General features: G+C 38.6%; 1 protein-coding gene across 1 annotated transcript; it reads right to left on the minus strand.

Annotated features, from left to right (window-relative positions):
- Positions 1–2,831: 2,831 nt before the first annotated feature.
- PECAM1 (platelet and endothelial cell adhesion molecule 1) lies at positions 2,832–27,976 on the minus strand (the record flags this gene model as incomplete). Its single annotated transcript, XM_079544407.1, is given in 17 exon segments — positions 2,832–2,861; positions 6,742–6,764; positions 13,608–13,705; positions 13,707–13,728; positions 17,213–17,281; positions 18,684–18,740; positions 19,385–19,455; positions 19,912–19,939; positions 20,816–20,923; positions 21,337–21,618; positions 23,210–23,494; positions 23,908–24,168; positions 24,536–24,805; positions 24,892–25,191; positions 25,817–26,110; positions 27,769–27,795; positions 27,943–27,976. Coding segments are annotated over 17 exon segments (2,259 nt in total).
- Between the last annotated feature and the right edge of the window lie 12 nt (positions 27,977–27,988).

Here is a 27,988-nt window from a genome sequence, read left to right on the forward strand (position 1 = left end):
AGTATCAATAAAGGAAGGTAGCACCATCATTACAATTTCTTTCTTAGGAACAAAAGTATAAAAAGCAGTACCCAAATGTTCAAAGCAAAAAGCACTTGTCCTTGCTCTTCATGAATCAGAACAAACCCTCTTAAGGTGGAGGGAGAGTCTGAAACAAAAGCCTCTTTCTCATCTCACAGAGGCAGCCTCCAGTTACCACCAACACGAATGACACCCATGGGCCCTGTTCTGCAAGGTTCTTTTTCTTGCAGTCTCACATGAATCACCACTGTGCATACAGATTGGTTCCTGCAGGTGCAATACAGTATGAATGCTACCACACAAACACAGCCTCCATCTAAGTGCGGTGGGCACAAGGTTGCGCATCGTTGTGTGCACCCAGGAAAAACAATAGAACCATCTGGTGCTCACAGCAGAGCAAACAGCTGCCACCTCCAGTCACCACGCCTCTACTCTCCCTTGTAAACCCATGCCTGTTCCTGCCTCAAACTGATGCAAATATTTAGCAACACACCTCATTGTATATTTGTCAAGCTCAACTTGATTATAAGGTAGAAATGTGGAGGGTTTTTTTGGTTGCTTTTTTTTTCTTTTTTTTTTTTTGTTTGAACTCTAATCTGGGCTTTAAGCTGTTTCAGTAGCAGATTCAAGACTATTTCCCAGATGTTTCTAATGAGACAATAAGGCTCATCTGGCATCCAGAAGACACGCTCGTAACAGGACATTTGGATGCCTTGTGTGGTCATTTACCTCATGGGCTGACTGACCTTGTCTTCACTGGAGATGTCTGCTGATCTAATGTCCCACACTTTAAACTACTTTGGTATATCTGTAAGACAAAACAAAAGTGCTCAAAGCAGTGCACAGCACTCTGAGAAGTTGATACAACAGCTATGTTTCAGGAGAGCTAATAAAGAACTTTTGTTACAGGCTAAATCCAAAATAGTTTAGGATTAAGTTAGGATTAGCCAGGGGACAATCTGAAATCATTAAATTGTCCCACTGCTACTCCACCATGCACAGGTGGTGTTCTGAAACTTCCTCAAAAGCAGTGCTTTTCTGTGCCAGGGACTTTTTTACCTTTATAATTGAACACGACTTACACAAATGTGAACATTCCCATGCTCATTCTTAACCCCATTTAAGGTATTTACCAGCTGCTAAACTAATTCAAGACAACAGATCTAAGTGCCTTAAATTGCTCATTGCAGAGATGACATCTTCTATGTGTAAATTTGTGAAGTCTACGAGATTCATCACTAAGGAGAAGCATTACAGATGCTCATTTGCAAGTGGTCAATAATATGAACATGCAAGATTCAGTGCAAAGTTCAATTCAGAATTTTATTTATTAAAATACCTTTTCACATTCCCTTTAGTAGCAGATTTGTATGGACACTTGCTAGAATGAACATTTGTCAACAGAAGAGTGCTATAAGGTCAGGTGATTGTGAAAGGTTTATGATACCAACAACATTTGCATAGGGAACAATAAATTAGAGATTTTAGCCAGTAGCTGGAGCTTGAAAATTTAAATTTGGAACGAGATTATGAAACTTTTTTTTTATTATTTCTTGTTGGTTTTGCACCTCAGGTGCAATGGTTAAAGCAGTAACTATATATGTATGTACAAATCCATGCCCTCACTTTCACTATTTTCTAAGTGAGAACTTTCTTACCTGTGGCCCAGATCTTACAGTAATTAAATCTTCACTAGGAAAAGGAGAGCAATTGCAGTGTCAGAGACCAGCTAGTTAAAGAGTGAGGGACTGTACTTTTTGTTTTGCTTTTAAACTAATGCAACTGAGATAAATAAAGACTTGAGAGATTAGATCCAGGTCCAGAACTGGACACATGACAGTGGCTTATCATACCATAGAGAGAAGGGATAGGTATGAAGCTCCATACTGGACAAACTGGGCACAAATATAGCTTCAGATCTCTCTTAAAATCAAAGGAATAAACATTATACATACAGAACTTGCAGGTACAAACTCACTGACCTGTGTATAGCATGTCCACTGACTCAAGATCTATATTTTGCACCTTCCAAAATAACCGTGATTGGCAATCATTCCTTGAGGAATCATCAGAGTGAACTAAACAACAAGCATCAGAACTTTCAGAAGGAAAAAGCAGTTTAGCAAAGAATAAAGAATATTTGTGCCTCTTCTGGCAGAAGCACTTGGTAAAGTATTGAATCTCTTAACAGTTATTCAAGTTTTTAGAGAGCCCAGGTCTTGCTCTTTCGTTAGGCTCTCATTGTAGTGTAGCATCCAAATGAGCCATAAATTAGCTGGCTCCAAGACTGGTAGCAGTCCAGCTGCTGCAGCACAGGGAGTTCAGCACAAGATGCAAGATCATTTCAAAGAACATGCACATCTGGCCTGGCTGTGCTGAGCTATGTTCTGCCGTGGTACAATGTTACTGATAACCAAGTCAGCTAGTTTAAAGCAAGCTTAGATATTTCTGTATCTTACTAGCATCACAGTAGTTACTGCACTGTAGAAATGTACTTCCTCAGATGTAGTTTTTCCCTTTATTTCCTCAGAGTATGGCAAATTAGGGGCTAGAAAAGCAAAATTGCATTAGCAGAAGAAATTACAGATGGGAACCTAGGTCAGTGGTTTCCAGAGCCACTTTCCTATGAGAATTTTTATTTGCAATTTTTTCCATTATACATGTTAGGAACATCTCTATTGTTCCCTGAGGAAATAAACTTTGAAAAGAGCCTGGCAAACTGATAAGTGCTGCAGAGCTTTTGAAACAGTTGCAACATCTTCCATCTTGGCTTGTTTTCTTCTCCCAGCTGATTTTTTGAGATGGCTGTTCTAAGTAGCATCAGGATGCCCTTGTATTCTCTGTTGGCAACAAGACCAAAAAAAAAGAAAAAAAAAGGGTATGAGTATAAGCAGCCCCCTGTCTTCTCCAGTTATTTTTTGATTAATACAAAAACATTAAATGTAACAGCATCTTCCTTAGAGCACGGTACAATGAAATAATAAATGCAGTTCCCTGGGGAATTATTAGCATTATCTTCAACAGATAAAAAATGGAGATAAGACAGCAGGAGATTTTTGTTAACAATTACAGACTGGACTGCAATACTGTTGAGTAGCAATATCTGTAATGGTGCATTTACGAAGAAAACCTGGATTCTTATGGTCTGAAAGTCCTTTACAGCAGATGTCCATTTACCACAATTAGGCTCCCCTCCAGAGCCTCACAAGAAAAAAAGCTTTCCCCAAAAGTGCTTGACTATATTGACAGTGAGCAAGGCATTGCTAGGATTTCTGACAGATTCCTACTGCTTCAAGCTATTCAGAACACAGAAACCAGAACCACAAGAGGCAGGGTGCAGATGAGGAGTCCTAACCAAAGGGAAAGGTCAAGGAGATCCCAAATTTCATAGTTTTTACACTGCGTGACAGAAATAATTCTGTCCACTGAGGCTTCACAACCATCAGGTCTTTCCTGACATCTGTTGCCAAAGCAAGTCTTCCTCCTACAAATATCTGGTAAGAGAGTACGTGGTGGCCTCTAAGTTAATGATTTATTCTGTCAGCACTGAGGCGCCTAACTCCTTTTGTGGACTTACCCCCAGAGGATTTGCCCCATGAGTCAGAGGCAGGAATTCCTGGTTTATAATGCAGTGTTTATTTCAGAGTATCACCTTGTTTTTCATATCCTGACTGCCTGAAATGCCCCCCTAATTTTAAATGGACATATCCTTCATCCTCATTTCCCGTCTGGAGCTATTGTGCCATGTTACCATGCACACTTAAACATATGCCGGGTCCCCCTTCAGAGCTGCCTATCTTGTGCTGGCACTGTGAAGCAGTTTCTTTACAAAATGCATTGGGAATAGCTTGAGTGAGACGAGAAAGTAGCCGAAAACAATTTACTGCAAATAGATTTAAATTGTACAGGTTTCTATCTCAGAGGGTACGTTCTCAGGCTGTACAAATAGGTGGTTACAAGTACGTTATGTTCTGACTGGGGCTGCCAGTCCTCATACACTCCTAGGACAGAATCAAACAAACAAACAAACACACAAACATCTAAGACACAATAGGGGAGGAGGAGATATGAAGTCAGAATGTACCAGTGAGGTAAATCTGACACAATACCAATTAGTATTTGGCGAAGTGGCTATCTCATTGTTAAGATATTTCCTTCAATATGTTTTCAGAAACTGGGACCGTTAAATAACTCAGAAAGATTGCCAGCTCTGATTTCAGGAAGGAAACCTCCTCCCAGTTCCTCTTTAAGTAATTCATTTCTTTTGCAAATACTTCCTATGGATGGCATTTAAGATACAAATTCTTGAAACAGAGGAGAAAGAGGGAAGTAACCCCCACCCCAAAAACTTTGGTCTCATTTCTAAATGTCCTAGAAGTCCAAGACATTCAGGTTCAAGTTACCCCAAGCTTCAAAACCAGTGAGAACCTGTACTGCAATTCAGCCTTCACACAGCTCAAATAAAGCAGACTGAAGTGATTGCTTCTATCCTGTATCACCTTTCTTGACATAATACAGGCACTTGCAATGACTCTGTAACACAACACATAGTAAGCAGTGCTAACTGCAATGTGAGCTCAAAGCAAAGTTGATGAAGTTCTGTGCTACGTTATATTTATTTTGACAGAAACTACATAGGGACAAAGGGATGGGGGCAAGACCAGCACTTATTAAAATGATTTTCTTCATCCTCTTTCTTCCACAGCATTGTCTGTGACGACCGGAAGACCAGTGCAGAACTGAGTAAGCTAAGAGAGTTTATCAGAGGAGTGGAAGCCACACTGTTGACTGTAGAGTGAGAAGGACAGCAGGATCTGATGTTGAGTCTGCACCGTAATTACTGAAGAAAAACACTGCATGTCCTCCTGTCTCTGAAAGCACAGCTCGTAGCAAAACACTGCTGCCTGTTGTGCCTTTTGTGACCCTTCTGGAATACTATTACTGCTTAGAGAGAGTCAAATTCCGCAAGTTTTTTGACATGTCACTGTAATTAAGCAATTCATCTGACATTTCAGAAGCGATTAAGATGCCAGCTGACCAGGATAGTGCCTGAAGGCCTCCCTTCTCTCACAAATGAGAGCAAAGCAAAAGCAACTTCACCTCATCCAAATACTTCATTTGGCTGTGAAGAGGTAGAACAGCTGGGGAGGAAGTTTAAGCCACTTGATCTCTTTATGAGGAGCATTTTCCTTTTCATGAGTAGGACCAACGATTCCTCATTTGGACCAAACCTCAGAATTATGTATTAAGTTAAAATGAGCTACAAAGGAGAGCACTCGCAACAAAATAATGCTATAAAGGCCCTTAGTAGCTTCCTGCCTCTTTTCTACTCATCTGTGCTGCCTGGAAACTCCACAAAGAAATACATCTATCCAATCCTACTGCAGTGATTCAGCTGGAGAATTAAAAGGCTGGTGGGATCTGTTTTTTGCCATGTCTTCTAAAACATTATTATATCAAAAAAGGAGTTACACATTAAGTATAGAGCAGTATCTAAAAAAGGGACATTTTCAAGGCTTGAATTGAGGAAGGCTGTTTCTGGGAAAACTCGCATAAGATGTAGAAGCTGAATTTTCTCGGGGGTGTTTCTGAAAAGGAGATTGATTTTACAGAGAATTTGAGTTTATTGCTCTCCTGCTGTTAAAAGGAGTTTGTGCAGACAACACAGAGAAAACACTGCCCTCAGCTGACACTTTTTTCCCTTGAATCTAATGTTACTTCATAGATTGCCCAGTTTAGCAAGTTTTAATAGCCCAACTAAAATTGAAGTGATATAAGTGGGTAGTCAGCATATTTTCCCTGAAGCAGACTCATACTTTTGTGGAGGGATTTTCTTTCACTCAGATTTGGCCACAGGAACAGAAACCACAAAATATTCATAAAACTTTAGCCTTTTCTCCAACATTCTTTACAAATGCTCCTCCCTGAGCTGACACCAGATATCTGTCACAGCCACTTGACTATTTTTCCTGCTGTGTAGGACTGGAACAAACTTTCTTCTGTGTAACTCCCCAAGGAATGTGTGGTATAACCCAGAGGAGTGCTCAGCCTGATCTATTTTTAGAAAATTGAGAGCAAAGAATAAAAACAAACCTTTAAACTAAGAGAGACAATGATACTATAAACCCAACTGACCTGTTAACATACGTCTGTTTACTGTAACACAACCTGTGACCTCCAGCATTCCGCCAGCGTCTGTAAATAATACAATGGGTTGCTCTTATATCCCATGGGGAGGTGAGCCCTGATGGAGCCTTTCAAAACTCAAATGGATGCCGTAAGCTGACGTAGACTGTGCTATTGTGATTCTTATTTATGAGTTTCTCTCTTTCTTTTTTTTCTTTTTAAATTCCAAAGCCACAAAGTGGATGGCAGAATAAAAACACACCTGCCTGGTTGGAGGTTGGAATAGACAGCTTACCTAACATTCAAGAAAGTTCTCCTGAAATGTATGTCTCTGCATCAGGTTTCTTGAATGCTGAGAAACAACTCATACAAGGCATTTATCCTTTTTTTTTAATATATATATATTGTTTTTCACTGGTTTCCACATACAGCCTGACCAGTACGACTATTTCTGAAGGGAATGCTATCCTGTAGAGGTCCTGACCAACAAATAAACAATTAAAACATATGCTTGAACACTATCTCTCTAGATACACAATAATTTCATTCCAACTTTCCCTATCTGTAATGTCTTACATAAAAATGCATACTTACGGAATGCCTGTTTTCCACAGAATCTACAAAATAAAACACAGTGTATGAATTACAAAGTGGTACATTGTGGAGTGATCAGTTCTATGTTTCAGCAGATAGGCTGCTCTGCTTAACAGCTTCTTTTGTTGGCCTTGCAATGATGCAGAACTGTTACCTTCAACTAAGGTTCAAACTCTGCCTCTAGAAAAAATTTGAGCTCTAGCTCATTCAAGTACATGGTTAGGACCAGACATCTCAAAACCATGTCCATCAGTATGTCTGACAGCTTTCTTGACAGTGGCTTAGAGCAGAAGTTTCTTCTGAGAGCACAAGCTGTTACTGGACAAAAAAGAGTTTTCCTTTCAGAGGCAAGTTCTCATGAGCACTGTATTTCCTCTTCCAGCTCCTTGCCAGGAAAATACTACATTGCAGAAACCTGAGATAGGAAACAATTTTCAGAGCCAAATAAGATCACACAAAGATACCTGAAATTTGGTTAGTAAAAAGCTGCTTATTTCCAACGGAAACTTGGGAGCCAGTGGGCTCTTTACATTTAGGATAGTAAACTTTAAAATTAGATTTTACATTTACTTTTTAGAGCAGATTCAGCTATTCAGAAGTTTCAGACAATGCCTTCAAATACTAGAAGATAAACATTTTCCTGTCCTCTGGAAGTAAAACAATTGAGAGACATGAGGAAAATAAGTCCTTTTTCAGAGAAGGAATTTGAGTCTTATTGAAAGCGCTCTTTTGTATGGTTTGTTAAAATACTGCTCATCTTACAAAAGCAGATGCTCATGCTTACAAAAGAAGATGATCTTGAAGGTTGTTTTCTTGGAAAGTGTACAAAATTCAGCAGGGAGAAGTTGTGCTCAAAGTAAAGGGTTTGAGCTAGGACTCTGGGTTAATATTTTGAGTACTTTTTCTATTGACATGGAATAGTCTCTTAATCTGTGCTTTTGAGTAAACATTTTTAAAATAGCAAATAATATAATCAATCCTCCTACAGGCAGAACGCTTGTTGAAAGTTTGAGAATTGTTCTGAAATGATTAAACAAGGACTGCAAGTAGACCTTTCTAAAGGTCTTCTAGAAACTCCTTTGGCAGCCAGCACAAGGAATGAAGTAACTGAATAAAGGCAAATCTAACTTTGCAAATTAAAATACTCATTTCTCTTTCTGTCTCCTTTCCGATTACATTCACATAAATTTGTGTGCAGTTAGGCTCATGCTGTTTCTACAATCAGCATTTTTATTTCATTAGGACTATAATTCGTCTTCACTGAAAACAGCACTGGGAACACGGCGTGCAGTTAGGCTGCAAAAATGCAAAAAATGCAGAGAAACAGATTACTGCTTTAATTGCACACTGTCAATTTTCTTCGAAACAATTCTATCCACAATGGTCAGACTAACAAAAGTCCTAGAAGCTCAGGTGTCTGCAGCACATGAATTTAACTGCAGTATAAAACCGATCCCTACATTTTCAGTTGGTTTAATCAGAAACAAAAACTTACGTGAGAAACACAAGTTTTTTTGTGCCCTGAAAGCAGCCAGAAGTGAACAAAAATGCTAATGATTTATGAAGCAAGGTATTAATGAGTTGCAGTTTAGGCCTCTGTGACAATGCATTGTGCCTGCAGGAAGGAGGAAATGAGGAATTTTGTGTAAATTCCAAACTTCAAACAATGGGATGTTTGCTACTCCAAAGCTACCAGGTCACAGTAACAGATATCTCGTCCTGTAACCTGTCACCTAGATTCAAAATAGTGTGGTTTTCTAGCTAAGGACCATATCTCTACCAGGAGAACATCACACGTCCTCTGGAAGTGCTGCTAGAGCGCCATGCGACTTCTACAAGGTGCTGATCAGGTATGTCAGTGCACATTCTCTAGAAGGGATATAATGTTCATTTTGATTCTTTTCTACACCAATCCTTTCACAATGTTATTTTTTCATTCCTGTTAAAAATACAAAGAGCATTTTACTTGAACCAATCTGATCTGGCTGTGATGAAAGAACAAAGTTCTTCCCCTACCCGTCTTCCCCTACTGCCAAAAACAGGAAAATAGAGATCAGCTGTATCCCATGCGGACAAACTGGTCAATTTTCCATAGCAAGGCAAACAAGGAGTTGTATATTTGTTAACAGAACCAGAAATAAACAAGCTGAAGATCCAGTTCTGGTGACATCCAAAACATTCCCAAGTACAGGTGCTTTTATGGATTTCTGATGGATTTAAGTTCTTGCTACTTTTTGTTTATGGATTTTAAAATTCAAATAACACATTCTTAGAAGGGGCACTCTAATGGCAGAACTTTAAGACACTGTCACCCCCCATCTGCTCCCCTTTATTGCTAAATGCTATGGAAAAGAGATGATAGCTCTAAGCAGTTGCATTTTACAGACTATCTCAAGCCCAAGTCCAACACTGTCAAGAGTTAAGATGCTACAATATAAACAGAAGAAGCTGAATAGCAATCACATGCTACATTCTGCCAAGTCTTTCTCTGGAGCATTAACTTCTAACACAGAACCTTGGCAGGCAGTTTGGGAATAGATCTTACACAGAAGCATGTGCACAATTGTGCTTTGCTTTTTAGGTTCGAGTAAGGTCAGAAGCTCCCTGCAAATTTTTGTCTTACTGAAACCATCTGGCTTTGCCTAATGTTTGGCTGAAGGTGTAGTTAGCACTTGGCTCTGAAATCAATGTCTCAGATGGAGGCTTTGATCTAGAACATGTCTTGAAACCTAAAGAAACACAGTTTTATTTTGGAGAAAGGAAACACGACTTGCACAATCTCAGACTGCATGCAACCAGCAGATGCTCATAATGTCTGACTTTTGAATAACCCCCATGAATCCTCTCACCCATGGAGTTTTCTCTATGCTGGAAAAGGCATTCAGTGGGAACTTCTAGCTGAACAGAGAGGTATTATGCTGGCGCCTCAGTAGCAGGAAAGAATTTTAGCAGATTTCCTGATTGCTGGAACTGATTTCTAATAGCTTGTTCCAAAGCACTCTGTGCAATGGAAATTTCTCATGTCTCTCCACTGGGATACAATTATTTTTTCATTGTACTTTGTTAGTGGCAATAGGATTCTTAGAATTTCCTGTCTTGACACTGCAGTTGCATATAAGTGATCAATTCTTTCATCCAGTCTTAGCAACATAAAGGTAGAGTCTGCATTTTGTTCACTAGGCTTCCACTTTCCTGATGAGAAGCTATGAACAGAGAGCAGTTATCTTGCAATAAGCTACTGAGAGTTCTGTGATCCACGTGCATGAAGATCAGTGCACAGACTATCAGTGGCTTTTGTGAGCTTTGGATCTGATGCAGAGCAAAGGCAGAGTTCACTGACAGAGCAAGAACATTATTAATTCAGAAGAGATCTGTGAAAAAGGGTGTGCCCATCTTCTCAGCAAGGTGCTCAGAACTGTGCTGCCCCAAGAACTGGGATCAGTGCTAAGGGAAGGGGAAAGCTGAGAGAAAGAACCAGCACAGAATGGCATGGACTTCCTGCCCCTACTGTCGCTTGGGAAGATGAAAGGTGTGATGAATGTAAATCATGCATCTAAAGAGCCTCCACCCTCCCAGCCGAGCTGAGTGTCTGACACATCCTGTCCCCTCCTTCAGGAACAGCATCAGCTGCCAGCCTGCTCCGCTGGGACTCGAGCACAGGCAAAGCAGGCAGCAGGGCCACAGTCATTTTATCACTCTCGGCAGTCTGTTGACTTAGACAACTGTCTGTTTTGCTTATGTCTCAGACAATCTCTGTTCTGAACAAAAGGCAACGGCTCCGGGACTGGGCTGGATATTCCCCAGACTCCCAATATGCTTTGACCTCCTCACAGGGCAACCAGAGAAAGCAGCATTTTAAGGAAATTGGCTTATCCTGATAGATGCAAAGGACTCTTAGGCCAAAGTGCTACTGACCTGACTAGAACTAATTGTGAGCATTCACCACATTGCCATTTGGATACAGGATTTGATTTAAAACTGAGGCTTGAAGCTTTTTGTATTTACTGTAAAATACTAAATATGCAGCCTATCTCTCTAGAAAAAGTTCTACTTAAACCAACCTTTCACCAACAGTTCCAAGACAACTTCATCTCTCTGAGTTGCTTCCAAAGACAAAACTACTACGAAAAGCATCCTCCCTACACCTCTCGTTATTTCAAAGGAAATCTAGCATCCACTTAAGGAAACTGACATTCCTTTACCCACAGCACAGCTCTTTGACTTTCAGTCAAAATACACCTGACTAGGCTTTAATGTTACAAAAACTTGCTTTTCTTACTGTTATTGAGTTTAAGTACAGTTAACCCTACACAGATCTTTGATTTTGAATGTGCATTTGATAGTTTGTTTCTGAGACTCGTGTCCGTTTTTCAAGTAGCATCACCTCATGTCTGGCACGCAGAATGAGGAAAGCAGAGCAGCAGATAGGATAGGAAGTATTACCACTGTATGATTCAGACACTGAAATGATAGTAACAGGAGATAACAGTCGATACTGGAAAAACAAAAAGAAAAAGAATAATGGCAAATGCTCAACACATCACAAAAGGCTTGGTGTTTGGGAAAGGTCAGATGGCGCGCTATGGATTTAGGATAGGTACAAGCAATAGCTGTGGAACTCAAAATAAAAGAGAAGCTGGTTACTGACATGGCATCTGCCTTACAGGGGACAGCAGAGAGCACAGCCAGACAAATGAAGTGAAAAAATATTTTGGCTCAGTCACAGAAAATTGCATCAGACATAACAACTACTGATCCTTCTTCAGCTTCCTCTCTAGTGGACACAATATCTGAAAGGCACGGGCAACTCCTTGAAAAGACTGAATTGCTTTTAAACACTTCATTCTGTTCTAATGACCCAAAACTACAAAAGTAACCTACAAACTATAATAAAAATACATTTGTAGGTCTTAGATGTCATGCTGTCAAACAGCGAAGCTGACACCAACTCCCCAATTCATGTCATTTCCCCTGAGGTCAAGTTTGTCTGAACCATTAACTTCCTGAAGCAGACTGCACTGCCAGGCATTTGCCCAGAAACCTCCAAGAATAACTGAGACTAGTGAAGATTATAAAGGCAAGCCACCCTCTGCAACCATTAGTAATAGTTAGTATCCTTCAGAATTAGCCATTAATATACTTGTATTAACACATCAAAGTACTTATGAAAATTCATTTCCTCCACAGCATTTTTACTTTGCTACTTTGCAATCAAATTTGATCAAAAATTAAAATAAATGTTACCTTTCAGCAGACTGTAACAAAGCTACTGCACAGCCATGTGATGCACTGCTTATCTATTTCAAACACTTTTCCTGTGCATCAGTCAGGAAAAACAGACGTGATTAAAACAATAAACTGTTACTACGTTTCCAAGAATAACTGAAACTGTAGAATGTGGTGCATAAAAGAGCAGGTGGAGAGCAAAATTAAGGGGTGTTTGCTTGCTATTTGGCTAGTTTAGACCAGTCTTCCAATCAGATCTCATTTTACTGCAGTTCCCACCTTACAGCAGATACAGTTGTTATTAAGTGCTTTGAATTGCAGCTGTGCTGTACCATCTATTGAGCTAACACAGCAACTCATAAAACATCCTTTCAGTATAAAACATCTTGTTTTGTCAAAAATAGGAATGGTGAAGACATAAAAGACATGATACTCAGCTTCACAATTGAGCAGAAAGCAAGGGAGAGGTGATGCAGTCAGCTCCTGCAGCTCATTCCAAGCCCAACCCACACTCAGTGGAAAAGTCTCGAGAGCATTAGTGAACCTGGGCCTGAAATCAGCCTTTTTCTCCTCATAATGCTGCCAGACAATCCTGCATTAAGTGTCCAGGCCTGTTCTTTGGTGCAAAGGATTATCTGCTTTCCACTGGAAAAAAATAAATTACTAGACCTTCGAGGCTCAGCACCAAGCCAGGAGTTTGGGATTCTGAAATCCAGTTCCCAGTGTTGTCACTATCTGAGTGCACTGCCTTAAACAAGTGAACTAATCTCACTGTTTATTCAGCTGTAAAATGAAGATAAAATTGACTTAAAAGGCATCACAAGGGAAAACCCAGTAATGTTTTGTAAACTACTTGGAGACCCTCAAGTGAAAAGTTCCCTAGAAACATAATACTGTGTTGGAGGAGGGTTGTAAATGCCTTATAAAATAGAGACACAGCAAACAAAACCAGAAAGATTGACATTTAAACGTGGCACACAACAAAACCAGTCAATAATATGGACGGGAAGAAAAAGTGAACAGTTCACAGCCATAAAATATGTAAATCTTGACAAAGAGAAAAAAATCTTTTCTGGCTTATTTTTGGACAAGCTATTAATAATTAGTTTTCACTAATTGCCTCTGAATTCATTGCTGCCAGAACATTTATACATAATAATTGATAGGATGCTGCTAATGCCCGTCTGTAATACAATGCCTGAAATCTTTGCCACAGTAAGTAAGAGATGGGCAGAGGGGCTAGCAGATACAACCTGAGACATTTTTTATCATGCTTAAAGCATTTGCTGTTGGAGAGGCATTTGAATCACAACACAGGATCCCAATTCCTTGCAGGGTAAGTTCAGCTCCACACTCTGACATGAGCCAAATCACTCAGTTAACACAGTGTTAATGGGCTGATGAAGCAGATGTTACAAATATCAATCTTACTGCATTGAGTATCATTGGTTTATATGAAAACATAATGTGTCACACCGTTTATCAACACCTGCGATTCCTTAGTTGCTATTTGGGGTGTGCCAGTGTGATTTGGATCAGACTTTACAGCATTTCTCTCAAAACTACACAGTCACAAATTTAACCCTAATCTCTACACAAACACTTCCTTTATGTGTTTAATTTTTCACTAGCTTACTTACCATTATTAGCTTTTCTGATTTCACTATAAACTGTTTCAGTCCCCTTCTGTACAGGAGCTGGAAAATGTATTGGCACAGAATCAATTTCTTTTCTTTTTTATGTTTGCCTTATGAAAAGCTCCTTAAACAAACAGAACACACTGTTTTACCTTCAGAGGAAGTAGTTACATAAGCAGAAATTAACCTTGTGGATTCTGCACAAAATCCCCCTCCCCCAAAAGCCTATAAAGTTCTGAGAAGGAAATTTATTTCTCTCTACATATAAAACAATAAATATGACCTTACCTTTTAAATTTTAACACTCTAATAATCTTCTCAAATTAGAAATTATTTAAATTGTACAGAAACATCTAACATCAGAGAAGAGTTTCTCTAGATCATTTTGAAGGCTTCATCTATTTGTTAGAAGGATGTAGGGATCCTAGACCTGAAGAGGTCTCTAATTCAAAGACTAACTGCAGCCCCATTTGGTAAGTGACTTGATTACATCTTACAGTCACAATAACAATTTAAATTGCTGCTCTTTGTGAAAGATCTCAGAAGAATTTCACAATCAGAGAGATTTGTGAGAGAATTGAGATCAGCAGATTTCACAGTGCACAGCCTCTATTTGGGTCCTAACCAGAAAGCATCTCCTTTCAGTTCCTCAGTGAGACACAACTCTCCCATTACTGAACTGAGATCAGGAGGAGTGAAGGCTGAGAAAGCCTGGGAAATGACAGAATATAACAAATGCAGACAGAAGTTGAATGCCCCTAAGGACATCACTGGGATTTAAATGTAATGTTAGCCTTGGCCATCCATTTTTCAGGGTGCTGGGTTTACAAAAAGCTAAACTTCTACTTTTGTATAAGCTGGAAAGCAGAAAGCTCTTCCTTTTTCTCCTACTCAACAAATCAAATGTGATACCAAATAGCATAACTGTGGACAATTACCCCAGTGAGGAAAGACCTTGGCCAAAGGCTTAAAAGCTGAAGAAGTCAGTTTCTCTACAGCCAGTATAAACACTGTTCTGGCAACTAGGAAATTAGAACAATTTCCTTGATTTCTTGCATGGTTCTAAAGTGAATAATGAAGCAAAATGCTCTTGAACGATGAATACAGAAAATGACTTTCATCGGTTGATATCAAGTCCCATGCAGGTAGGGCCTACGAGCTTGCTGTTTGAGGATCTCAAGGCACTTTAAGAACATTGATTAATTTGGGTTGAACTAAGTCTCTTGGTAAACCTCTGAATTTCACCAATATCACTTCCAGTGTCTCTGCATCATCACTGAAACAAAAAGTTAGGTTTTCCTATTTGAAGTAAAATAAATAGATACAATGGCTGATCCTTGTTTTCAGGAAACTGGAAAGAGAAAGCAAATTTCTGGATACCAAATCATGTGCACTAGCTATAGGAACATTGAAAGAATTCAGACATATTGATCCGCAGACGGACCAAGAATCAGAACAGCCACTGTTCTGCATTGTTCTGAAGAACCTCAGTGTTTCTGGCACCACATTCTAATTTTCTGAAGCTAAACTAATTTTTGTTAATTTTATTAAGTGTCCTTTAAATGCTGGGACCTACTGCAACAGAACTGAGCTGGAAAATGACTATTAATTTCAACAACAGTAGGAGTAGGCACTTTACCAAGTGCAAAATCACAGCTTTCACTCTTGCTGCTTTGGCATGAACTTCCTTTGCAAAATAGTCTGGAAATCGTGAAGTGCATATCAGATGCTTCTGGACAAATGTTAAATTATCAATACAATTTCCAATATAGCAAGAAGAAATCTTTTCAGAATTTTAATGCAAGTTAGCTCCTTTTGTTTGGAACGTACTTTTTTTCAGCAGACTACAATCCTAAACCTTATCCTGTTGTCTCTGTGGAAGACGTGGCAGGAGGTATTTCCTCAGCTTTCTTCTTTTTTTTTTAATCCATTTCATTAAATTTTTATATAATGCCACTGCCCATTTTGTTTTCTTTGCTAATCTTCCAGAAGTTGTCTCAACACTGAAATTATGTGCTGGGAGAAATGACTTGCATCATTTGACATTTTGTTCCCACCCTACAGATGACTAACCAACTACAAAAGAAAAAAAAAGAAGGAACATGTTGTTACCCATGGTTAGTAGTTTCCCCCTTCTTACTTTATGGATATTTCCTGACCATGTTTTAGCACTGGCTTTGTGTTTGCTCATGTTAATAACAAAAGATCTGAATCATTTTGCCTATTTTTATATATTTTTTTTAAATACAACAATGCTTCGGTCCATCCCATAGTCTCCAAAAGCATTCATTTTCAATTTAATCATTCTTAAGAATGTCCACCTCTTTAAATATCAAATTAACAATCAGTGCCAACTGCCCCAAAGAACAGCTACATGTTCCATATCTGAGGAAGCCATTCACCTCCACTTTAGAAAGTAGGCATTAGGTTATTCCTACATGGAAATTTCAAAGCAAAGCAGTGAAACTGCATCTACCAAGTTTACCACCATCATTACCATTGTAATGAGCACTGCTTTTTGTTCATGGCAGAACCACTGTCCACACCAAGCTCTTGATTTGTTAAAAATTATTTCATAAATGATTAGCTACTACAGACAAGGCTGTAAAAAGAGGGTGAAGCCACTGCCTTAAAACACTGCATTCCTTTACTGTCAAAGACAAAACATGCATCCTTCTACAATTCTGTAAACTTGCTCTGAGATGGTGTTCAGTTATCCCAAGTGACCCAAAGGCTATGGCCATGGCCAACATACTGCTGTATTTACTGCAGTATTCTTCACAACGAACAAAATATGATTCTACTGCTCCTATGATTAGTATTGCTATTTGCAACAGGGGCAGAAAGAACAAATACATGGGAATTTTCATTTAAACTGTCATGTGGTAGCATATCTTTACCATTCTATACCACTGTACTGTGCAATAAGCATTCAAACGTTTGGAGCAATGAAGTGTTTTAGCAGAAGTGGATTAACACTATACTCAGAATACAGGGAAAACTCTGTGATGAATGACACCAGCATGTCAGAAAATAGAAAATGAACAGGAAAATGGGCTGCTCCAGGAGAGACTTGCTGCCAAGCTCAAACAGTGAGCACTTTGCCCAAATGTCTGTATTCCTAATTAAACAAGTATGCTTTTGGTCTCTGAAATAAGAGATTGTTCCTTCCTACCAGGGAAAAGCAAATTTTCATTTCTTCCTCAGTCTGCTTCTCATCAAGTTAAAGCAAAGTGTAAATGTCTCTTTATTAACCTATCCTGTGGCTACGCTCAAACAGCCTTCAATAAATTTTGGACTCTTTAACGCAATGACTCACAGTAGGCTGCACTGTTCTCAGAGCCACAGCTCCAGCTGGGAGCCCAGTTCTGCACAGACCTCATGTGAATGGGATGGGCAACTAAATGACAGAAATCCTTGAGGAAGAAGAAGAACATGGTTGTCACAGCATCATCTAGATTAAGGAACACTATTGGCACAAAGCTGTCATGCAGAACACAACCTGCTCTTACTTTTACAGATGTCAATGTCAGACCAGTGTCAGGGAGTAGCAACAAACACAGAGTTACTCCCAAAATGTAACAGTAGAGGCCAGACAGCTTATTTACCTCTATGGGGATCAAGCGTTGACACTTCAACTTCAGTGTACTCCACCTCAGCACTCTCAAGGTCAGGTCCTGCCCCAAAAATACCAAGAAGATGTTTCTTTGTAGCACTGCATGCTTCACTTGAGCTGTGGGCCTGATCCTGCTGCGACTGAAATTAATGGACATATCCTCATGGACTTTGATAGGTGCAGGATCAGGCCCTACTTATGGCAGATGTGAGTGTAAAGAACTGCAAGCCTTACTCATCCCTAGGGCTAATTTCTATCTGAAAGGCAGTAGACCAAATCAAACCAGGTTTCTGAAACTGTGATGTCAGAACTGCACCTCACCTCTTACTTTCCACTTAACACCTTGAAAAGCATCACAACACAAATGGAGCAGGAAATTGAGATTTTCTCCTATTCCTGCTGCAGCTAGATGTCTTCTCTCTTCTCTTTCTCTCCCTGCCATTACAATTTCCTCCTTTTTCATGGCTGCCCCAGAGAGACATTTCCTATTCTCTGTTTTCCTCATGTTTAACTGTTACTTAAGTCCTTCACAGCCTTCCTCGTCACCACTCATACTCTCAATTTCTGCCTTGCCAATAAGCAATTTCAGCACTTTCCCCCGTGCTGCTGTTTAAGCTCTCCATCTACAATGGCCACACATCCACTGTCTCAAAATGTTCCTCTGCCACAATGCCTACAAAAGGTCTGACAGTGATTATACAGTTGATTTGCTAAATCTACTGGCTGAGCGGTACTGGCTTGCTGGACACAAAAGAGACAAGAAATAACTGGTTTTTTTCTGCTCTCTTTTCCTTGAGATATAGAAGGGTTTCTACTGGATTTCTGCAAAGGCTGGGAAGGCCCATTGCAGCAATCCAGACGGGAGTCATGTGGAAATGAAAATTTTTTGGAACAGAAAAATGGCAAAATATCAGAGCCTTCCAGTAGTATGGTGATAGAAGAAGGGGAAAAAAGCCAAACAAACAAACAAAAAGTGTTTAGGATGGAATGTTTGAATGACATGACAACAGCAATGGTTCTGGTGGATCAATACAGCCCTAAGTTCCTACATTTCAACTGTTTGGGGTTTTTTTTGTTTTTTGCTTGTGAGTGTCTCTAGCTCTAATTTAACTTACTCAAGCCACAATGGGCTAAGTTCCACACAATGACCACAAGCTCCTTTCTCTCATTTGATGAAGAAAAGGCTATTGCCACACAAATACAGTAGAGACAGTGTTATTTTTAGAAGCATATGAATAAAAGGCTTCTACACCTGGTGGAGAGATCTGCAATAGCCTGATTGGTCATTGTCACTTCATGCATAAGGAAAAACAATTATGTTTGGCAAAGAAAAGAGTCTTCTCCACTATCAGAGAAAAAGAGGAGAGACTAGATTTAACAAATGCCAATTGCTGCTGTAAGGAAACACTACAACTTTCAATTATAACATAATTTTAAAATCTATTCTTCAAGTATGAAATTACCTTTATTTTCATCTGTTGATTTCATGTGATTTTCACCATCTTCAATGTAACCTGATCCTAAAATATTCAAGCAAAATTTGAGCCAACAAATATTTGTTCTATCCAATCAAATGAATGAGTTACACAACTGCAATTCCTCTTGTCATTGTGTTTATTTACATGAGAAATTTCACTTTTAGATTCCCATGTAAAAGACAGTCATGTAACACAGGTGGGAAAAGTACACCTTTTTAAATGATCAGCTGAAAAATCTCAAGGGCTAACTTTGCTCACAGCAGGTGCTCTAATTCACCCTGCCTGAGACCCTGGAAAGTGACCAGTAATGACAAATTAACATTGCTGTATTGTGGTCAGACTATGGAACCACACTCCACAACTCAAATTTTCTCACTGAACTCATTTTCTTGCAGCTATGTAAAACGTATCAAAAAGAGAAAATAATTCTCTTTTTGCCATAGCTTTCCATCTGTTGTAGTTGCCTGGTAGATGTGCCTGAGCAGATTTGTAAACCAGTCCTTGTATAAGATTTGCTCATAAAAAGCCATGCAAAGACAAAATGATAGCAGACACTTAGTAGAATATTATCTTCTGGAACCTCAAGAAACAGTGCCCTGTCCAAACCACAGCCATGCAAGTCCAAAACTTTAAATAAATATTTATTTAGGCCCACTCACTCACAGTCTTACAACAAAATATCCTACCAGAATAGTAGTCTCCATCATTATGCTGTCTTGACAGTTTCTCACTTGTTGAGTTTGTAGCCAAGGCAGATCTGAAAAGCAAATGAATAAAAGCTGATGTAATTATCCAAAGCAGTCAATAAAAACAACACGACGACATGCGAAGATCAGTAATCGTCTGTGCTGACTAGCACACTTTCCTAACTATGGAAACTAATGGAAAATTTGCTTCTGTCTTTAAGAAAAGCACAAGCAGACTTTAAGGTCAAAAGTGGACACCCTTGCATTACTCTTCTTTAAGACTTCAAAAATTTTAATTCCATATCTACATGCATTCAAATATATGTCTCCTCGCTGGCCTTTTTCTATTTCTAGACTATTTCCAGACTATTTCCTCATCCTGTTGTTGTGTTAGCAGGTGGTACACAAAGCACAACCATCCATTGTTTGCAGGTGTGTGCTGTAATAAGCCATAAATGTATGGTGGAAGGCCTCCAGCCTTTAAAAACAGAAATACTTCACCATGACCAAAAAGCAAGCTTTCTTACCGAGACATCTCCATGGACGGTCCTTTAGCTTGGCAAAAAGAAAGAATAAAAGCATCTATTAATACATAGCACAAGTAAAACAATTTAAAAATAAAAATAAAAACAAAAACATAGTTATTATCTGCCAAAGTCAGAGCAACTTCTCTCAGCAATCACAGAATGAATTACCTAGTGTCCTACATCCTGTTTATAATACAGCTCACTTAAATGTCTCTTCTGCAGAGAAGTTAAGCTCTCAAATCCAACATTTCAGCCTGGCCGATTTAAGCTGCCTGGGACATCCAGACACTCCATTTTTCCCTACAAATTTTGCAAAGTACTGCATGTCGTAGGATGTTCATTTAAAACTACATTTCTTTACTTTATGAAAGAACAAGATCTGAAAGATTATCTTAACAATAAAAGACAAATGCCTAAGTGAAATTATATTCATGCATGGGGAAAAGAAATTGAATAATTTTAACTTGGCCTTATGAGGACCAGAGAAGTATGACAGCTACCCCAGAGCTGGGAGCCTGAGTCAAATCATCGTAGCCCCATAATGGAGCAAAAAAATGGAGCCCCTCAGTTCCCATTTGCCTTTACACTGCAGGAGTCTCAATTCCAGGTCTGGAACTACATCAGAACTGTGTGATTCTGGTCAATCTCCACAAATATTTGCTCCACTAGTGTCTTTCCAGAATCTTAGTGAGATGTTCTCCCATTCTGCCTAAAATACCTGGAAAACTCAGCACACCTGCAGCTTAATTTGGGCCACCACATTTTAAAGTGAATTTTTTAGTTTCTAAAATTGTATTTAGACATCTTCTGAAGCCTCATCCCTACAGATTCTTTGCTCCTGAAACAAAGACAATGTTTTAGCTGCCATATAGTAATCAACAAAGAAACAGAAGGGAATAATTACCGTTTTTCTTCTTACACCAAAACCACCACACGGCAAGAATCACCACTCCTGCGATAGGTATCAGGACAAATGCAGTAATTACTCCTTTCTGCCAAGATGCTAATATGACTGGAAATAAGAAAGACATGTTTCAGAGAGTAGGTACAGTGACTGGTGATCATTACCAATTTCTGCAGTAAAGGGAGGTCTCATTTTACTATGAATTGGCCATCTTACATTCTAGTGAAGATCTTTAGGGAGAATTGCATGCAAAGATCACAAGGTGAGCTCTTGTGGCAAACAAGTCTGCAATAGCAGGTTGATTTTGCTTGCATATAACACCTTTGGCTTTTGTTAAGCTTTTGGATGTAAGTAAGACAATCTCTGTTTATAAATGGTCCTTCTGTTTAACTTCTATCAATGGTGGATCAAGACAGACAGAAACACTTGGTAACCTCCACATACCTAATAACTTTTCAGATAACACAAGCTTTGCCTGCTATGATGGCAGAATGCACAGCTTATCACAAAGTTTAACTTACCATTGATGGTTATTGGATGGCTTTTCGCACTCACATTAGCTCGATTAGAAGCAATGCAGTAATACGTCCCCGTGTCCTGCCTGCTCATCTCTTTCTTCTGCCATATGACTCTGTCTGCATGTTCACTTCTTTCAAATAAAAGAACGTCACGATCAGTTTTTCTAAAAATCCTGAAGAGGATTGGCCAAGATCCTTCATTCACAGAGCAGAGAAAAGCAGTCTCACTGCCATCTTCCACATCCCCATAAGGAACACTGCCCAAGCTGATGTTCCTGATCGGTACTACGAAGGAAGGCACAGATGAACCAAATATCAGTGCTATTAGAAATGAAATATTGTGTTGTAGGTATTCTTTCTTTAATGTTATTTTACTTAGCTAAAACAGAGATTGAAAGCACAGTATTAATCTTTCTCTGCCAGAACACATCCTCTAGAAAATACTTGTATACAGCCAGAGAGGCCATCATAAAGAAATGAAGCAGGCACAGGAGGAAACTACATCCATTCCCACAGAAGTCAATCAGCCTTTTTTCTTAAATTCCAGATTTCCATCGGGCCCCAAACTAGAAATGATTTAATTTGCAGAAATTACACAGCAGTTTGATGCTGTAAAAAATTATAGCTCCGTTTATGTAGCAGTGCTTTTATAGTTGTGTCAAATTACCCTGTTTTATACTAGCAGTATGAGATATTTCTCATAACTTTTAGTATACAATAGCAAACACTAGCAGATCAAGTTCTTCAAAAGCATCTTTAGAATTTAAACCTTACTGGACAAATACCTTCACCATTTTATATTGAATCTTCTCTCTAGTGTTAGCAAAGCATATCCTAGCAGACTTGATGAACGTGAGATGCATTCCCAGCTCTTTAGTCTAAGCGGACGTAAATACTGGAATTGGAGATTTTACTGGAGAACAGAGAGCATGCCCTTCAACTGTGCAGTGATCCAACTGACATGGAAGAGATGCAACAATGCAGGATGCATCTGTTCTACAGATCAACATCAAAAACCACATTTCTTCAGTAAACTCAGAGAGAATCCACCTGTTAACCTCCAGTTTTTCCTCTTTAATACCAAAACATTACAGTTTGCATTACAGCTGTAACACAAAACTGAAAACTTATTTATAGCACCAGGATCTGAATCAGGAACTACCATGTGAAGTCTTACTGCATCTGCTCTGACAGCACCAAAAAAATGCATAGAAAGAGTACAATGGTTAAAATTCTACTAAAACAAGACACTCTACCCTCTTAATGATTGGCAAAAACTCTCACTATCACACACACTTCTGATTTAAGAGTTATCATATCAGTCTCCTGTAGCCCACAGCAGAACTGTCTTCCGCATAAAGCTTTTTCACATTTATCTTTTCCTTTCCCATATTTCAAATATCCTAGTGCCCCATTCAGCAGTGCAGTTCTGCTCTCTCGCTCTTAACTGCTGCAAGTCAGTGAAATCACTGTACAGTAAGTTGAGCACAAAGGTAACTCCCAGGTAGAGCAGTCTTTGCTCACACACTGTACCTCCTATTTGCAGATATGGTATAATTACAGGCTGACTTTCAGACCTATTAAGCAACTGCAGCTCCTGGTGCAAGATTAATAAATCATTTATGCTTTACCAATAAGACTAGTTGTATAATAAGATTTCAAGTCAGATTCATTCATTTATTTAAACTCAGCTGTAGTTAATTCAGAAAATTACCAGGACTTTTATATTAGTGACGAGTAGCCTGTGATACAGATCTCCAACTAGTTTCAATTCAAATGATTTATAAACATTTTGCATCCATTTTGCTTGGTCTGTAATATGCTGCTTCAAAGAATCAAAAGATGGCATTAGGCAAGAAAAACTGACCAGACTTACCTATTACTGTGATGTTGAGAATCTTGCTAGTTTTCATACCACTGGAGTGATGATTTCTAGCACCACATTTGTATTGTCCTTTATCATTTTGTTTAATATCTTCGTCCAAGAAAAGAGCACATGTGTTATTAGTTACTATTTCTTTCTTAGCTTTATTTCCTTTGTAGAATGTGAATGTTATTGGTGGTGTTCCCATCATTAAACAACAGGTTAACTTCAGAGGTCTCCCCAGAACCACTTCTGGTAAACCACTGAAAACAGAAATACTTGGCATGGAAACTGGAGCTAAAATGGGAAAGAAAGAAAAAAAAATATTGCCAATTACATTGATGCTGACAGAGTTTCAGATCAAACTGTTGAGTGAAATTGCAGAATACTTTAAGCTCCAGCAAATGGTAATGAATGAGATTTTGTTTGGCATCCAGCAGAATCAAGAGAACAGGATAAAAGGGAAGACATGTTAGCCCCAACTCCTAGGGCCCACCCTGTAGAAGTCAGGGTCTGACTTGGTCACCACAGCTCAAACCCCTCTACAGCTAAAGAATGCAAGCATACCTCACAGAAACAAGCATTCAAAAACTGACAAATACCCTCTTAGATCACGAATTAGAAACTGATTTGTAAACAGATGAGCTTACAAATAAGTTTGGGTGATTTTCTTCCCCCAGCACTAGGTTCTAACGTTTGTATCAACTCACCATAAACTTGTATCATTACAGGCTTGCTCTCCTTGACTATTCTGTTCACTTCAGCTTTGCAGATATACGATCCAGTATCATTCACATTAGCTCTCGTTGTTAAGTTCCTAGAATTTCTCAACAGGATGTCTCCATTTGAATTCCTCCGTAAAATAGAGAAGCTAGCATTTTGAAAATCTTTAATGCTGCAACTCAAAGTTAATTCTTTATTTTCATCCAGCTTATTCATAGAAGCAGTCAATACTGGCTTGGGGAATAACTCTGAAAATTAAAAAGAGAATCAGTTTGTTCAAATATAACATAAAAGAACATGACTGCGTATCCCAAAGTACACAGAACGAGGGATAAGGTAGAAGTTTACTATCAGGGAAAAAACAAACAAAACAAAACATCATGCTTTTGTAATATAATAGTATTTTCAAGGAAAACAGAAATGTAGCAATTACCTGGAGTCCACATCTCCTATGTGTTATTTGAAATTATTAGTAGCAGACAAAAATCAGAAGCCCAAACGTAAACAGCCTTTTAATTTGGAAAATTTACTTTTGAATCTGGACGTTACTTTTGCAAGCTACCAAATTTAAATACTGTTCCACTGAGTAAAATCTAAGGTGAACAGAAGAGTTACCTGCCACAACAACATTCCGTGTGGCAATTTTAGATGCTTTCCCTTCCTCCACCTTACAGAGGTATTCACCGCTGTCCTCTAGAGTAGCTACTGCAGAATATTTCAAAGTTGTCTGATCTCGTACGCTGCTCAGTATTGTTTTATTCCTCAGAAGTATGATTTCAATGTCATGCATTTTGGCTACTACAGTCGAGCACTCAAATTGTATTTCTTTTCCTTCTGTAATGTTACTTGAAGGCTTGATGCGCAGAGTTGGCTTTATAAATGGTTCTGCAAGAGAGTATACATAAAATCACAACCCAACTTTTTAATTATGGAAAGCAAAGATATTTAAAAAGAAAAACTCAGAAACTTACCCTTGACTGTTATAAGTGTTCTGTTGCTGGGTTCTGAGGTTTCAAATTCAAATTTTACATTTCTTTTACCCAAACAGTCAAATTGCAAAATATTATCCCCTTCTTCAATGGGAAATTCTATAACAGAAAAATTCCTCTGTAGTTCATATTTAAGTTTTTCTTTAGGTTTTGAATTCATCTTCATCTTCCGGAAAATGAAATGCAATGGAGGCACTTCTTCTGGCAGCTCACAGCGTAACTTCACGACTTCACCCTCAAATACTTCTTTTTTCTCAGCAATCAGAATTGGTTTGGTCATTCCTTAGAGAAGAAAACAAGGCAAGAAATAGATCAGTGCATAATCCTAAATCAAACTCTGTCTTTAATGACTGCAGCAGCAATTTATGTTAGCGGGCAAAGGAAAATGGTTTGAAAGAACTCGGTTGGGGAATTTTTTAAAGCTGCACACCTGTGAACATTGGTGGTCCCCGTTTGCATAAGAGATAAAGAAACAAGATGGATATAACATTGTCTATAAAAATAGCCTCCATCTGACTCCAGATTTGGTGATGGTTACCACAAGGTGAAAATCTCTATTTCCAGCTTTTCCAGCAAGCTAGCCTCCCCTGTTATTGTATTTATGATCTGTAGGAACAAGCGTTCACAAATAACACTTTCTAGTCTAGGAGGTAGAGCATGGGATGATGATTCTGAAGGCACAAATTCCACTCCTGACTAATGCTGATCTGCCAGGAAACCTTGGGATAGAGATTTCATTTCTGTGCCTTAACATGAGGACCAAGTATGAAACTCTTGTAAAGCCCCATGACGACTACAGATTAAAAGTACTTTGCAAGATATCCTATTTAGCACTATTATTATTTACTCCCAGAGGCTGTTATCATTTTGTACCTTAGAAAACTGCCATGTTTGAAGGAATATTCACCTGTTACCCAAACATGTAGGGAATCACTGTATTTTATCTTTCCATCCGCTTCCACAGCACATTGGTAGTCTCCTGTATGTGAAGATCTAGCCATGGGTACTTCATATCGTGCGTCTCCTTTGCCTGATACATTCATGAACACAAGCTTGCCATCCTTAAAAATTGTAATATTATGCTGCAAGTTGAAATCGGTACTTTTGCTAATATCAGCACGGCATATAATTGACATAGGAGCTCCATTCTTCACTTTGACAGATGGCTGAACCTTGATATGAACTGCATTGAAGGTAAAAACTTGATGGAAAACAAAAAAAAAGTTACAGTTATTTTCAAATCATCCAACATAATACTGTCGTCTCAAGCTGCTACAATTCAATCAGTAAAATTAATTCAATGTATTCCAGCAGTATATGTTATAATTTTTGTAATCAGGTCTACAGATGTTAACAGTGGTAGCAGCGTTACCTTCCACTGCACAGAGGTACATGAAGCCTCTACTGACCATCACAGTTCACAATGTTCATTTCCTCAGTCTTTTCCTTGTGGGACATAATGAATTAATGATTTGGCCAGGCTAAACTCTTTAAAAGACACTGAGAATATTGGGATAGACTTGCAGCTATTTCTTGGCTTTCCTTATTTCTCATGGTTTGTTGTCTCCAACTGCAATTGCTAAGAGATCTGAACAAAATTTTGCATGTATCCTTGTTTGAGCAAATGAAATAATACAGTGTAAGCCAGCTTAGAGCTGTATGAAACCCCAAGACAACCCATCCCTAAGCATATAACTGGAATCCTTGGATTTATTCCAGTATTTTTTAGTCTGAAAGTAAGGTCACATTATTCAACAAATTCCATTTAAACGCACTGCTCAGACTTGGGGTAATCTTAAACCTCTAGTTTAGATTAGTTTACTGGAATACAGTAGAAGATATCTGGATTCAGGGTCTGCAAGCAAATATGTACGTGCCTGACTTGACACTATGGGCTGTCCTTAACATCACAGTCACTAAGTAATCTCAACAGAGAATCATAGGCAGAAGCACTGTCTCAATTTAATTTAGAATTTAAACTTGTCATCTTTGAAAAAAATATATACTGAATACAGCATATTTTGATTACAAACAAACATCAAAATAAAACAACAACCCCCCCCCCCGCACACACACACAAAATCCACAATAGCTAATTCACTTAAGAAACTATAAATACATCACAACAAAATTTTATGACTATTAGAATCATAATATAATTAATATTTTTATTCACACAGTTGGATTAGGAAATACAGAGAAAGAATTAAGAGTTACTTTATTTTCCCTTCCCTTAGAACTTACAGCTATGGACATATCTACTTTGTGCATGGTTTGCTTTAGAAATTAACTACTTCCTGCATCTGAAGAAGTCCCTACCATGCCCAGTCACCAGGTACTCATGAATGGACTGCACGACAACCAGGAGCAAACATTTCTCTACAGCATGGGAAAAAGGAAGGATGCAGAGTGTACGTGCTGCATTTCTTTCAGGATGCATGCTCTGTACTCTGCTCAGATACGCTCATGGGATATTTTGCAAGAGCAAAAGAGAGTGACCATAATTCATATTCTATTTATTTTTTTTAATCCTACCTCCTTCCTTGTAGGAATGAAAGAGCTGAAAAAACCAAACATGCTAGTAATTAATTCTATTCTACGCCTCAGTCAAACAAATTGCTCTAGGAAAATTTCAACATATTCATTAAATATGATCAGTCTATATGTCTTTTAAACACTTTGCTAGGAAGCACCACCAAGTAGTATCTTTTACATGGGCAAATTTTGTAGAGCTGTAGGACAGCAAACCACACAAACTCTCATGTGTGCACACTAACAACTGAGAATTAAATTAAATTAAAAATTAAAAAAAAACATTACTTCATTTAAATATGTACATGAGAAAATATATTTACCTACCTCTTTCCTGAGAGCAAATTTCTGAACCTGGAAAAAAGTAAAAAAAAATGTTCTTTTTAGTTTACGGATTGAGAAACAGCAACAGGAAACTATATCAAATCACACCACCACGCCAAAGCCACAGACAAGTCAGAAGAACAGGTACACATCCAGATACTCAGTTATCAAACTTACACTGCAAGAAAATCACCAGAAGAGCAAGATACATCTCGTTCCTGGA

This window comes from Tetrao urogallus, assembly GCF_951394365.1.
Source record: "Tetrao urogallus genome assembly, chromosome: 18".
NCBI lineage: Eukaryota > Metazoa > Chordata > Aves > Galliformes > Phasianidae > Tetrao > Tetrao urogallus.